Source organism: Pseudonaja textilis, chromosome Z (assembly GCF_049901715.1).
Source record: "Pseudonaja textilis isolate UNSWEBS1 chromosome Z, rPseTex1.2, whole genome shotgun sequence".
Taxonomy (NCBI): Eukaryota; Metazoa; Chordata; class Lepidosauria; order Squamata; family Elapidae; genus Pseudonaja; species Pseudonaja textilis.
Genome location: NC_142008.1, coordinates 27646876 through 27662982, shown reverse-complemented (window position 1 = coordinate 27662982; position 16107 = coordinate 27646876). Strand labels below are relative to the sequence as shown.

General features: G+C 37.7%; 1 protein-coding gene across 4 annotated transcripts in view; it reads left to right on the top strand.

Annotated features, from left to right (window-relative positions):
- Window positions 1-16107, top strand: part of CDK6 (cyclin dependent kinase 6) — a 147311-nt gene that overhangs the window by 8958 nt on the left and 122246 nt on the right. For all 4 annotated transcript variants that reach the window (XR_015739914.1, XM_026706274.2, XM_026706273.2 and 1 more), the window contains one exon: window positions 1680-2148. Coding sequence is in view for 3 of the 4 variants with exons in the window: in XM_026706274.2 (XP_026562059.1) it covers window positions 1916-2148 (233 nt within the window). In the remaining variant the exon portion in view is untranslated. The remainder of the gene's footprint in view (window positions 1-1679; window positions 2149-16107) is intronic.

Genomic DNA, 16107 nt, shown 5'->3' with positions numbered 1-16107 from the left:
TTTCTGTAGTTTTTTTACTGAATTTGTTTCTATTTTTATACTAGCAATTACCGTAATAATCTTGAAGTTATAGTAAATAATCTTATTTTCATAATTACTGGTTTTTGGCATTTACTTACAGCAAAATTAAAAGAGTTTTTTGATTCTTGGTGATGCTTTAGTTGCTCATTAGGGATAATATAGAGAAGTTGGTGATTTGTATATAGACAGGTTTTGTAGCCCCTGTCACTCCTTATTACTTGGAGGTTGAATTTGCTGTAGCCAGTCATAATTTATCACTGATTGTAGATGACAACTATGGATATAAAGCTTACTTCTCTCAACCATGCATTGATTTTTCATTGTTGAATCATTCCCACATTGTCTTGTGAATTTTTCACATACTGGATAATTTAAATGTCCATCTTGAAAAAGATTAGACTTATAAATATTATGGGGTTTGGATTTGATAAATTATAATGTCTATGGTTTGATTAAAAATCAACTCTGTTCACCTATTTTACTGGTACTGACTAAATTTGAAGAAAGCACTTTTAAGCCTGGTAATTTCATGGGACACATCTTACACATAGAAAGCATTCCAACATCAATGTGCTTAGTGAGATTAAAACTTATTACCTTGCCCTAAGATGTACATTTTGGGATTTCTATCACCCTTTGGATGAATCGATATTTGTGTCTCTGTTTTTCTAAAGTAGATGCCTCTTTGGACATATAAAATAATCAGAACATTGTTAAACCCAAATATGATCAATTTTAGAAATAATGAAAAATGAATTTCATCTACATCTTGTCTTTGCCTTGCACATTGCTAACTGCTGAAATTTTTTTAGCCTTTATTCAAGTCCATTTCTGTTCAAGTCCATTTCTTATCTATTTTGCCTGGCTGCAGCTTTGATTATCCGGCCATAGCAATTCTCCATTTATATTATTGATTTTCTCCCACTTTGGACTCCCTCTAGATATGTGAACTTGATTCCCAGAATTTTAAGCAATAGCAAAATTCTGAGAAAAGCAGTTCTTTGTTGAGAAATTTTAGAAGTTGAAGTCTATAAATCTGAAGGGTATCTCAATGGATTATACTCTGACCTTGAAGATGGCTTGGAAATTTTAGATAGTAGAAATAGAAACCTTCAATTTTAAAAGATTACTAGTATATTTTTGAGACTGAATTCAATACTGATAGTCTTGACTTACAGAGTTTAGAATGTGGAGATTGTGACCTGTTCAATGTCACAATAGATTGTGACTTGTTCAGTGAACAAGATAATATAAGAGTTCTGTTGTATTGGAATTCGTTTGGTTTAATTGTGTGTATCTGGTTACAACTTGATAATGTACACATAACTGGCCAAAACTATGTTTGGTTTGGTGTAGTAGATACCAGTAATTCCAACCATTGTCTCTTAGACCAACTTGACAGTTTTGTTGAGAAAATAAAATGAGCAATCTTTGAAGGGAGACAAAATTAGTAATATAGGGAATGGGATATTAATGCTAATAATGGGGATGTAGTCCAGTAATGCATATTAAGTAGTGAAATTAATGCTGTTATATTATTTATTAAGTAAGTGAACAATTGAAATAATAAATGAAAAGATATTCTGTGATGGAGAAATAATATATTCTCTCTCTTTCTCTCTCTCTTTCTCTCTCTCACACACACTTTGGTTTTATAGATTGAATTGGGTTTACACAGAAATTTATTCCAAAGACCATTGACCAGCTAACCAATAGGGCAACCACGGTTTATTACTACAGTTCTTGAATGTTACATCCTATTGACTGGCCCATCTGTAATTGTTCTGGATACTTGTTGAAGTAGCAGAAAACACATTTTGGCAACTGGAATCCAGGTCCACAGATTCAACAGTTGAAACATCAGACAACAATTTGTGAAGAAAGCCGTGAAGTCATGGATAAGGACAACATGAGCCTAGCTGACCAGCAGTATGAATGTGTGGCGGAAATTGGTGAAGGAGCCTATGGGAAAGTGTTCAAGGCCCGAGACTTGAAGAATGGAGGGCGCTTTGTAGCTCTGAAGAGGGTGCGGGTGCAGACCAGCGAGGAAGGGATGCCACTTTCCACTATACGCGAGGTGGCAGTCTTGAAGCATCTGGAAACATTTGAGCATCCCAACGTGGTCAGGTGAGGAAGTGGGGCAGAGAATGTAATCAACTATATTTGAGATTAGTTGTGTAGGTTGAATGAGAATTTTAAGCAAAGGTGTTTGGATAATCTGAGCATTAGAGCAAATACATGGAATAGTTTGTTTAAGAGAATATATTGCCAGCCTAACCCATCTGTGTTTGAGATTTGCCTCCTACGCATTCAAACATCCATATCCAGAGGCAAAGGTGTGTTACTTAAGTATTTGAGTGGATGGGCCTGGTGCCACATATATGCATTGATTTCTGGAACATTAAAAGGAAAAACAAAAAGAGTGTATTTTGTGGTTGTGCCTAAGTCAACCTATAATTTTTTAGCATTACTAAATATTGCACTTAAGGCATCCTATGTGGTATCAAAGTTGATTTTGAAATTAGAACAGTTTAGAATATGTAGTCCCTTTAAACAATTCAAGAGTATACAGAATATATTAAAATGTAAAATAGAAATTCAACATACGTAAATGTCTGTGGAGATTCTTAGTCATCCAAGACATGATTATCTCAAATGTGGTTTTTCAAAAGGCAACTGGACAGTTTTTTTCCCGAGGAAGAAGATGATTTGCTTCTCGTCCAATAAGATCAATGAATGATGGGAAGGATGGAAAGATTAGTTATAACAGGATGGTCAGGAAGGGCTGGAAGGATCATATTCCTTTGCAGTCATCTGGTCAATATCACTCTCTCAGATCTGTTGAGGGCACTTGGGAATTTAGCCGTGCCCTCAGGGTCACCTGAATGAGAGTCCAAATGGTGTGGAATCTTCTTGGAACTGCTGAAAAGACTGCATTGTAGTCAAGGGATTGGTGGCTGTGCATTCATCTCCCTCTGTTGAGGGAGGGCTGTTCAATTATAACATAGATGGCCTCTTTTATCCCTCTTTCACACCAGTGGCCCTCTCTATCCAGAATGTGGATTTTGCTGTCTTCAAAAGAATGACCTTTTGTCTTTCAAATGCAGATGGACTGCTGAATCTTGTCCTGATGAGTTTGTTCTCCTATGTTGTGCCATGTGTTTGTGAAGTGTTTGTTTTGTTTCTCCAATGTATAGATTTGTACTTGTCTCATTGCATTATACAGGTAGTCCTCGACTTAACAGTTCATTTAGTGACCATTTGAATTAACAACAGCACTGAAAAAAGTGACATGACAGTTTTTCTCACTTATGACTGTTGCAGCAACCCCATAGTCACATGATCGAAATTCAGATGCTTCATTTATGAGGGATGCAATTTTCCAGGGTCAGGTGATCATCTTTTGTGTGACTTTTCTGACAAAGTCAGTGGGGAAGCCAGATTCATTTAACAACTGTGATGCTAACTTAACAACTGCAGTGATTAATTTAACAACGGTGACAAGAATGGTAGTAAAATGAGGCAAAATTCACTAAACAAACACCTCAGCAATAGAAATTTTGGGGTCAATTGTGGTCATAATTTGAAGACTTACTCGTATTGCATATGTCACACTGGTCAGTTTGTGTCTGGATGTTTTATGCATGGCACAACATCGGAGAACAAGAATACACTAAGGCAGAAACTTTTATACTCCAAGGAAAAAACACTTTGCCTACTTGGTTAGAAGTAAGTCATATGTATTGAATTCAACAAAACTTAATTTCCATTGAAGATTGTAGCCTTGGTTACATTGAAATATATTATATCTCAAGTCACACGGATGCTTAATTTCTGACAGAAATTCCTGCCCTAATTTTTTATAGGTTTGAAAATATGACTTGGAATATAATTTAAAAAATAGAGGAATGAATTGTTTATTCCCATCTATGATGGTTTTAGTTTTTGTAAGTTTTAGATTTTGTAAATGGTCTAGAAATAATACAAGGCTATTCATCAGTAACAGAATACTCCTGTCTGTTCATGTGTATGATTTATGCTATGTTCCTGCTGATATGATAGTCATAGGAGAAGATTTATTTGCAATTTTCATGGGTGGAGTCCCACTGGTTCTAATCATACTGTTTCTTTAGATGAGTAATATGTCTGATATGTAATAATATGAGGTTCAAATGTACATGGTGACTAATTTTTAAAAAATGCCTATGCATAACAGGTATTATAGAATTTGAAAGAAGCTAGATTACAACTTTTCCAAGGAATTTTTGCAAGTTTATAAACATAATAAATCTTCATACTTGGAACCTATTAAATAAAAATTCTGAATGCTATATCAACTTATTTTAGATATTCTATTTACACATTAATATTTCTATACCTATCAACATAATGAGATTAGAAAGAGCCTTTGCTTTCTAGATGTAACAGTGAATCTATCTTATGTGTAAATAGATTTTATAAAATTGTGTATTGAATATTTATAGTATGTCTGAAAGAAACAGCAGTTAACTTAGTCTATTTGATGGGGCTACTGATTGAATTCTATTCTTTAAATAGAGTTTAAGACTAGTTAGGATCTGTTGATTTTTAATCATTGAGTGCACTTTCTGAAAGAATTTGCAACCTTTTTCAATCTTCCCCAAAATGGTGACCTTGAGGGGTATTGTACTGCAACTTCCATTATCCCCAGACAATGTGACCAATGGCTATGCTGATACAGATGATGAGAATCATGCTTTCCCATTTGGAGGGTACCAGGTTGGAGAAAAGTGATCTACTTTTAGTTTCATCTATCTATCTGTCTGTCTGTCTATCTGTTAGACGTTTATAGAAAAATAATATAGTTTAAGCCAACTACAATCTCCTTACCCTGGTTATTTATATAGGTAACTGTTTTGTTCTAAAATCCATGGTATTTGTAATAGTTTCTCATGTGGAAACTTCAATATTCATACCTTTAAATGCCTTGCATAGTCATTTGGGGTGCATTGATTGTTTTATTTATTTATGTATTTGTTTGATTTGTCAATTGCCCCTTACAGACCTCTGAGGAATGGGGTGAGGTCAATAGTGGATAGTTTGAGGTTAAAAGAGTGGGGGTTAGAGGATGTAACAACAGAGTCAGGTAGTGCATTCCAGGCATTGACCACTCTGTTGCTGAAGTCATACTTTCTGAAATCAAGTTTGGAGCGGTTTACATTGAGTTTGTTTCTGTTGTGTGCTCTTGTATTGTTGTGATTGAAGCTGAAGTAGTCATTGACAGGAAGGACATTGTAGCAGATAATTTTGTGTACTACGCTTAAGTCTAACTGTAGGCGGCGTAATTCAAGCCCAAAATCTCAAGCCTGGTGATATAAGGTATTCTGTTGCAATTTCTGTTGTTATTTTGTTTTTCTACAAATTCAATTATTGAAGGGCAAAAGTGAATGAACAGTAAAGTCATCTGAAAATAAACTGATTGTAAAAGGACTATCAGAAAGCAACTTAAGTCTGTAGCAAAAATCTTAGAAAATTGTAGCACAAAGAACAGGTAGTACAGGTAGTCCTCAACTCACCAAAATTTCTGTTGCTAAATGAGACAATTGTTAAGTGAAGTTTGCCCCATTTTACAACCTTTCTTGCCATTGTTGTTAAGTGATTTACTTTGTTAAGTTAGTATCACGGTTGTTAAGTGAATTTGGTTTCCCCATTGACTTTGCTTGTCAGAAGGTGGCAAAAGGTGACACACGACCCCAGGACATTGCAAGTGTCATAAATAAGAGTCAGTTGCCAAGTGTCTGAATTTTGATCATGTGACTATGGGGATGCTGCAATGATCTTAAGCGTGAAAAAAAATCGCAAATTACTTTTTCAATGCTATTATAACTTCAAACTGTCACTAAACAAACTGTTGTAAGTTGAGGACTACCTGTACATAGTGCTACAGTTTGAGTCATTTTCTGTATATGATCATTTTTAAGAAAGAGAAACCTATAATCTATTTTGGAGTCTGATTTTAATATACTTGTAATATTTGATTCCATGGGAAATATCTTTGTTTATTATTGTATGCAGTAATAGAAGAGCACCTTTTTTTCAAACATAAAATGGAATAATATAGTGTTTTGACTTTTTCAGTTAAAGAAATAAGGACAAAAGATGATGATGTCATAGTATTTTGTTATATTATAAATAGTTGATGATAGAACAGATACCACAATTAATGATAGTTGAATTTATTGTACTACCGTGTTTCTCATAAAATAAGGCCGGGCCTTATTATTTTATTTTTTTGAGCCCCGAAAAAACAGCTAGGCCGTCTTTTCGGGGGTGACTTAATTTCCCCCCTTTCATCCTCATCTAAAACGTCCTATGGGCAGCCTCGCCACCAGCCGCTCCTAACGGGTGATCATGGCGAAGTGCAGAGAGCTCCCTACTCACACCAAACACCTTTGCTGCAGACCCAAGACCTTTGGCACCTGCCGCTGTTGCTTTCCCTTCTGCCCATTCCGCTGCCAGGTTTGGAGCTGCCGCTTCCGTGTTTGGAGCTGCCGCTGTTTGGAGCTGCCGCCGCCATTTGGAGTTCCGCCGCTGTTTGGATCACCGCCACCATGTTTGGAGCTGCTGCTTCCATGTTTGGAGCTACCGCCGTGTTTGGTGGCGGTGCTCCAAATGGTCGTGGTGCTCCAAACAGCGGCAGTGCTCCAAACGCGGAAGCGGCAGCTCCAAACACAGAAACAAAAACGGTGTTTGGAGCTGCCGCCGTGTTTGGAGCTGCCGCTTCCGCATTTGGAGCTGCTACCGTGTTTGGAGTGGCGGCAGCGGTCCAAATGGCGGTGGTGCTCCAAACAGCAGCAGTGCTCCAAAGGCGGAAACGGCAGTTCCAAACACGGCGACAGCTCCAAACACTGTTTTTGTTTCCGTGTTTGGAACTGCCGCTTCCACGTTTGGAGCTGCCGCCGTATTTGGAGTGGCGGTGGTTCTGCAAATGGCGGTGGTGCTCCAAACAGCAGCAGTGCTCCAAACGCGGAAGCAGCAGCTCCAAACACGGTGGCAGCTCCAAGCACTGTTTTTGTTTCCGTGTTTGGAGCTGCTGCCGTGTTTGGAGCTGCCACTTCAGTGTTTGGAGCACTGCCGCTGTTTGGAGCACCACCACCATTTGGAGCACCGCCGCCACTCCAAACACGGCGACAGCTCCAAACACAGAAGTGGGAGCTCCAAACGTGGTGGCGGTGCTCCAAATGACGGCAGCAGCTCCAAACGTGGCAGCGGTGCTCCAGATGGAGGCGGCACTCCAAACGGTGGTGGCAGCTCCAAACTCGGAAGCGGCAGCTCCAAACGTGGCAGCGGTGCTCCAAATGGCGGCACTCCAGATGGCGGCGGCAGCTCCAAACGTGGCGGTGGAATGGGCAGAAGGGAAAGCAACAGCGGCAGGTGCCAAAGGTCTTGGGTCCGCAGCAAAGGTGTTTGGTGGGAGTAGGGAGCTCTCTGCGCTTTGCCATGATCACCCGTTAGGAGCGGCTGATGGTGAGGAATTGCTGCCCATGGGGCGCTCCTAAGGGCAAGTCCCCCCATCCTTCCCCCCCCCCTTTTGCATGTTTTAAACTAGGCCTAAATTTGGGGGAGGGGCTTAATTTGATTTTATGCCTAGAAAACATGCTGGGTCTTCCTATTGGTGGAGGCCGTATTGTTGGAGAAACATGGTAGATGTAATATTTAAAACTTGATTGTTAGGTGTTAACCTTACAATACTGTAAAGCATGCAATTTGTTATCTTGATAATTATCTGAAGAAGAACCATATAAAATCAAACCTATTTAGTCTAGAATATTTTTCCACCAAGTTTGGGGTATTATAACACAACTTACTTGAGATGCTCAATAAACTAATGTTAAGTAAAATGCTGTTCTTCCGGTACTGGACATTATATATACGCATCATAGCTTAACAGCCTTATTCTCTATGGATCATTTCATTTTGGAATGAGGAACTGCCACCATAAAGGATAGAGATTTGATTCAAAAGGAATTAATTGGGTGTGGAATCAAGTCTTTGCATGCAGCTGCTTTCCATTCAATGCTACAGTTTAAAACTATACATCTAGATTTCGCATAGAGTGATCTACAGTAATCTTTGCTTGATTTGGCTTACATGCATATAGACCTGGTTTGATCAATAATACTGAATCCAGATCTCTCACTTTTTAATTCTGCATATCAAAATAAATTATTCATAATATGAAAGATGTCCATGCTTGCTTTCTGTAAGATAATTAGTGCAAAAGTTGCCTGCAGTGGTCTTTAAAATGTGTTTTAATTCTATGCTAACCTCTAAAATCACTATGTTTGAGAAGGCAAGAAGATCTACCCTCCAATATTAAGTGTTTAGGTAATCTACCATAGAAAAGGATAAGAAACAAACATTCCTTTGTTTTTCATTGAAATACAGTCTTTCAAAATTCACTGAAACATATTTATGTAAATCAAGTTTTGTTTCCTTATAATATTAATCTTCTCATCAATCCTTCAGTAATTTTGCTTCAGTGGACTGCATAATCTTCTGGATAGTCAAATAATAATATTTGCCCATACTTGTTTTCCTTGGTCAGTGCTAATTGATTCAATAATTATTCTGTTTAGATTTAGCATAATCTGATGGAACAAACTGATACAAACTATTTCAGTTAAAAGTCATCGTTATCTGATTGTTAACGCTTTAACTTCTTACTTAGAACTAGTATATATACTACTATTATATATATATAATAACAACTTGGAGTTTCAGTGTAGAATTGAGATTGAATAAAAGAACTAAGAGTTGAGGTTTGCACATTCAGCTAAACATGATTTGTTTTAACATGATTTGTACACTAAGCTATAATTAATTGGGTTCATCCAACACACTAAGGTATAGGTGATGGTGTTTGCCTGGTTCAGAGAACATGCTAAGCCAGCATCTAACCACATTATGATTTGATGAGATATGAATTGCACCCATTGGTTTCAAGGAACATCATCAGAAGTTTTTTATATCACCTACAATTGAAACTAAAGAAAGAACTCGGAAGTGTTACCTTTTGTATTCTATTTTATAATCCATGTATACACAGATTAAAGGGCTTCAGAAGCTAATCCTTACTTATTTGTAAGAGAATCTAGAATTTTAAAATGTTTGAAACTCCTTAAATACTTCTTCTTCACCTTTCCCCTACTAAAAAAAAGCCAAGGCTTATATATAAATATCTAAGCATACCATGTGCATAAGCATATTGGCATTCCAATTGTGTTTGGTAAGATAAATTCAGCATACCTAGAGTTCAGGTTGGAAGATTAAATGTTTAATTAGTCGTTATTGTCCAGAATATATAAATTTGGCACAAATATATCTCCCGGTTATGGAAGATAACATTCACTGCTTGCAGAAAACATGAAGTATATGCAGACAAAGGATAGACTTTGCCAGGAACAAATGACATTGAATCCAGGAAATTCCTGTGTGTAAAATTAGGAATATTTCCTGCTGTGTAATGCATCTGTAAATATTCTTCTAATTCTGATTGTATTTGTTGCATTCAGCACCACCTAACAGCTTTGAATGTATTGGAATTTGCATTTATAGAATATGAATCAGAAGTGGAGTATTTCAAGCAAAAGTATCCCATATCAAATGGATTCTGGTGCATGTGTATGTGTGTACCAAATGTTAAAACAAAAACTAACTTTGCTTTTCATTTCCATAGATATTTAGCTTTAAATCTGCCTCTTAAGCAGGTGCCCAAAATCCTGGTAGATTTAATTGTTTCTACTATTGTAGAAAAGGTATTGCTAATGTCAACTATGCCTGATTGCAGCAATGGTTTCTAACTTCATAAAGATGCTGAGTGCAAAACATTTGAGAAAAAACTTCTTTGTCATGCTCTTTCTATCTCCCGTGTTAACTTCCAAGATACTGACTTTGGAAAATTAGTTTCAACTCCAAAACCATAAATCAGCAAATGCAAGATATCATGTCACGTTGAGCTGATAATATTTATTTTATGCAAAAGTCCTTTTTAGAAGTACGTATATCTCTTTTCTATGTAAATACACTTAAAACAGTATTAAAGGTTGAGAAATTATGTTCTAAAGGTTAAGATGTGTGGATTTTAACATGCTGGCTTGTTGAACACCACACATGTTAAAGTTAACAAGATTGAGAAACACATGCTTAGATTGCTGAAAGAATATCATTATGGTAACCTTTTGTGCTTCCTGCCCATATGTTTTGGAGTTTGTGTACCTAAAGGTACATATTTTATCGGTTCCATTATTGTATTATCAAGACTGATTTTAAGAAATATGTATTCTACTTGTACATCAGTGAAATTCTATTTGTAGCAGCACTATAATATATTTAAGACATTTCAAAGACTTCCACTGTATTAAATCCAGAATCAGACTTGGTCTGGAATGTTATATGGAAATTGTATGGACTACATAGTTCTTAAATTTAAGGCCAAAAAGGATGCAGACTCAAGAAACAGGCTCTCTGTATATCAGGAGTGTCAGACTGGTGGCCTGTGGATGTGTCACTCCAGGTCATACCCCCCCTAGCTCTGTGAATGGAAAAAATGTCACAAAACATTACGTGACGGCAACGTGATGCAGCGAGTTTGACACCTGTGTTGTATATCATTCTTTCTTCCCCAGCCCTTCCCTTAGTATATGGTATGCACAGGTACAGTATATGTGGTACCTCGCTCAATAGTAGTAACTGTAAGAGGGGTCTTGGAGTCCTAGTGGGCAATCATTTAAATATGAGCCAGCAGTGTGCTGCAGCTGTCAAAAAAGCCAACACAATTCAAGGCTGCATAAAATACTGCACCCAGTTTTTGTTGCCGTGATGTAAAAATGATGTAGAGACTCTAGAAAGAGTGTAGAGAAGAGCAACAAAGATGATTAGGAGACTGAAGACTAAAACATGTAGAGAATGGTTTCTGGAACTGGGTATGTCTAGTTGGATGAAAAGAAGGACTAGGGGTGACATGATAGTATTATTTCAATATCTCAGGTTGCTACATAGAAGGAGGGCGTTAATCTATTCTTCAAAGCACCTGAGGGCAAAATAAGAAGCAATTGGTGGAAACTAATGAAGAAGAGAAGCAACTTAGAACCAACGAAAAATTTCCTGACAGAACAATTAACCAGTGGAACAGCTTGCCTCCAGAAGTTATAAAAGCTCCAACACTGGAAATTTTGAAGAAGAGATTGGATAACCATTTGTCTGAAATGGTATAGTTTCCTGCCTAAGTAGGGAGTTGGACTAGAAGACCTACAAGGTTCCTTCCAAATTTGTTAGTCTATGCTACTCTACCCTACCCTACCCTACCTTACCCTACTCTTCTCTTATGTTTCGGAGGGGAAAGGGGGAGGTTATCTGAATAAACATAGGTATCATTTTCAAGTGCTATTCTTTTACCAGTACCTATGAGTACCTACGAGGAAATGATTGGTCATATTTGCCTGGAATACATGCTCTGTGGCTTTTTATTTTCTTACTGAGAAAAATATCCTTTGAGCAGAAATCTTTGTGCAATTAAAATTCAGATGCTTTTCTCTTAGTGGGCATTGCTCACAATGGCTGGCATGTTTTTCACAAAACTGCTAAAGAAGTGTATTTGACAAACTACAGCCACTACTTGTTTATAAGTGGTATTTATTGCAAAATTGGTCCTAGTAAATTTGTTAAAACTGAAGAGATATAATTAATTTGTGAATGTACTTATCTATACTCTATTTAAAAGCATGGTCCATTTTTCTTAGTGTTGGACTTGCTATCTTTCACATTATTATTTTCTGTCTTTGGCAGGAGTAAACAGTTGATAGATAGATAATTTTATAGCTATGTATAAGGCAATATGCTTAGGATTCTTCTCCCAAGCAATCCTATGGTAACTCTACATGATAGCTTACCTTGAAACAAGATGATTTCATAGCTGAAAAGGAGTTTTAACCAGTACATCTTTAAGCATTAATCCATTAATTTGTCTGCAAATTATATACAAACATCTTGTTTTCACTATGCTTCTCTATATCATTTTTGGAAATGTCTGGAGTTATTTGTGAATTGAATACTAGATTTGGATGTGCATTAATTCATTGCCATAGGTTGAAAACCAGACTCAGTAGTGGAAATAGGCACAGTTGAAAAAGGCCCAAATCAGCAATAAAGCATGCCAAAATTTCCAAATCAATTCAGTCAATTCAATTCTGTTTAAAGGGATCAGGTAATTGGGAAGAACATTTGCCAGAAGCTATTGGGGGATACCATTAAATGTACTGGCTTGTAATGAAACACCTTCTAAAGTTGTCTCTAATTTATTCCTTCGTTCAATTTATATGGCCACCTATCTCACTAAATCTCAAAGGAAGAAAGCTGCAATGGATTTCTTACAAGCATCTGGGCATATGATGGCCACTTATCTCACTAAATCTCAAAGGAAGAAAGCTGCAATGGATTTCTTACAAACATCTGTGCATATGATAGCCACATTAATTAATATCTGTTAAAATAACAGTATATGCAAGATAGGTCATCTACAAGTCATTATAGAGTCTGGCTCCAAAAACATAGCAAATTAATTAGTGGTGGGTTTCAAAACTTTTTCCTACCAGTTCTGTGTGAGCGTGTGCTTTGCGTGCATATGTGTGCTTTGCGCACATGCAGCATTTGCAACTCACCTGCTGCAAGCCCTGTGTGTAAAACAGCTGATACGCGGCAATTGGCTGTGCCACGTGAAGCATCTGACATTGAAAAGCAGGAAATAAAGGTCAGTATAGAGCCAGGGTCGGTGAGAGGGGCCTAGCAGCTGACATCAGAGCAAACCAGTACGCTCATAGATGATTCTTGGAGCTACTGGTTTGGCCAAACTGGGCCGAACCGGTAGAATACCATCACTGAAATTAATCATGCATATTCACTATTAAGCAGTTTTCAGGTTATAACCAATATCTAAAAATGATGTCTGTGGGGATATAAATTCCTAGGCATTAGGATTGTCTCAGCTAACATCATCACTTTTGTTCATTTCCATATATTCTCCACTATTCTAATAAAATTGCTGTTGTTGTTGTGCAGGTGGTCTTTGACTTACAATCATTCATTTAGTGAGTCAGTGAGGAAGCCAGATTCACTTAACAACCATATTATTAATTTAACAACTGTGTCAAGAAAGGTGCTAAAATGGGGCAAAACTCATTTAACAAGTGTCCCGCTTAATAACATAAATTTTATGGTTTGACTCTAGCACTACCTGTATTGACTTCACATAGAATCTGTCAACTAATTTGGGAAGTAGCATTATTGATGTGCAAATTATGTACAAAAATACAATCTCAAAGTATGTGTCTTCAAAAGATCATTTTTCATCCTCAAATTCAATTTGATGTATCCTGGAAGTCATTGAAATGAGCTGAAAAATAATTTTTTTCACAAGAAGAAATGCACTTGAAACATGATGATGTTGTTTAACAAATGTCCTATGTTTGGATATGTGTTATTAAAGAAATCTTAACTTTAATTAAATCTTGTTGAAAAATTAATGCTAAGTGAGGGATTTGGAAGAGAGAAGTTGTATGTAGCAGAATAAAAAGATGCATAAGGGGATTTTGGTTTTTTTTTTAACCACAAAGTATTGGGACAGCCCTGACTTCTGACATATGTAGATGAAACTCTATAAATGAAACTCAGGTACTAATTCAAAGTATCTGTTGCTGTTTAAGGTTTGTTAGGAATTTCCCCTTTCAAAATCATCATGTCATATCCTGATTACTGTTTATCCACTCAGCACACTTCTCAATCATATTATGAATGCAGTTGCTTTAGTTTCTATCCATCTTTTAAGCCAAACCTAGTAATGTTATGGGAATGGGCTGGGTGTGAGGGAAGCATGGGGAAGGATTCTGAATCTTTCACCCCCACAAGCACAAGCACACACACACACACCACATTTGATCTGGTAGTTTGCATACAGCTGCTGAATAGCAGTTACCTTTGAAAGGAACATTTGCTCCAATTTGAGTAGAGGAAGCCACCTCAATCATTTCTTAACTAAGAAGGCTTTCATTTTTGCTTGGCAGTGGGAGTTAGGAAAGTACTGGCTGATAACAATACTGAGAGAAACAGCAAAAAAGGGCACCATTTACTGAATGGTTTGCTCTGGATTTTTTTTTAAAAAACATAACCTAGCAGGAATATTTTAACAACATTACAAAAATTAATAGAACTGGTTTATATTAGGAGATCTAATCTGTGGTAAACCTTACAATTGAAATAGTTGAAAATTTCTGATAAACTCTTGGAAGATTTTTTTCCAGATACTTCGGGATACTTTAGAGAAATAGAGAAAGACACAAGATTGTCCATTTGTATTATTATTGATTAGATTATCCTATCTGTATATCATGTTAATGTCTGTGATCAATTAAGTCAAAGTTACCAGGAAGAAACTCTGTTTTCTATTAAAATAGAAATAGTTCTCATAAAGATATGCTGTATTTGTTTCAGCTGATTAAAAGATTAACAAAAAGAAGTACAGAAATGAAAAAGAAGTCATTTTAGTTTCTACTGCTTAGTATTGCAAATCAAGCTGTCTTGGGTTTCCTTAAGCAGTAGCTTACAGTTTTTCCATATCTACTCCAGGTATCTTTTAAATCCCATCTACCCATCTTATTTATTTTATTGCCTTTCTGCTTCCTTCAACTTTGTTGAGCGTAATTATGTTTTTTGTTAAGTGACTTAATGAAGTTGTTGCCCATTTTTGAAGACTGTTTCAGCATGGTCTTGTCACCATAGAATCCATTCAGTGCGAGAATATAAGCTTTGTCCTTTGCATTGAGAGGGCTTGAAGTAAATTGCCTATATGCCACACACAGCCTTCTGTAATAAGTAGATGCAATATCCATCAGTTTTGTCATATTTTGACCAGAATGCTATAGGCACAGTAAAGCCCAATTTTGGCTCATTCGTAGTCATGCTATTTTGTGCTGTCTAGGATCTATAAAGACTGCCTTACAAGCTAACATACCGTTCTTGCATCCCAGCATGTGATATAAATGACATTCTCCTATACGCTGCTTCGAGAGGCTAGGAATGGGTTAAGCTCCTCCTTCTGACATCATAGAGCTGAGTCTGCCATTATAAAAAGCCAGCCTCTGGCTGGCCCGGCCATCTTTTGGCTCAGTTTCTTGTCTGAGAGCATAGTCTCTGGACGAAGTGCTTTTAAACAGCTAAAGGAAAAGTTTGAACTGAAAGATGCAGCAATAAATTTAAAATCCAGCTCCCGGGGATCCGGTAGAGCTCTGTCTCCAGCTCCTGGGGATCTGTTCTCCTGCAGCGCTGAGGCTTCAGCCCTGCTGCGCATGGACTGCAGACCCAGGGAACATTCAACCTCCCACGCAGTCCCACTGATCGCAACCTCGTTGTTGCTGCCACCAGCCAAGTTTTACAGCTGACTCCTGAGCTTTGTTCCTGCTTCTTCTCAGCTGTTCCAGCTTAATTCAATTGTTCGGGGCCTGGTAAGAGCCTAAGGAGTGAAGATGGTGGCTAGGCCGCCCCAGGGCCACCACATACGGTGGGGGGGCATTTTAGAATTGCCAGGTGGCCATTTTGTTTTGGGGGAAAGTACCTCCCCAAGGTCTCATGATTCGCCTGGCCTAGTCAACGGGCAGCACCTACATGGGGGAAGCTCACAGCACCCTTGGTGTCTGCTCTGTTAGCCAGATAGAGAGGGAAGCCCCCCAACCTGGCCCCAAAGGACTGAAAGACTCCCAAGCCCCTTTGAAGAAAAAGAAAAGACAGAGGTCTTCTGCTAACAGAGAGGCTGCTACAATGTGGCACTTAAGGAACAATTTGCAAAAGGCTCAGATGTAGGCCCAGATTCAACATGCTTCTCACTCTGGGGAGGTGCACATTAGCCCTGAAGTTTCTTCCAAGGGGGGTGAATCTGCTCACAGTCACCTCTTAGCTTGGTCCCCAGAGAGAGTGGAGGAAGAACAGTTTCTCCAGGACCTAAGCAGATCAGGGCCTTCCTCTAGACAAGCTATCTGGGGGCCTGGCCATTCCTTCCTC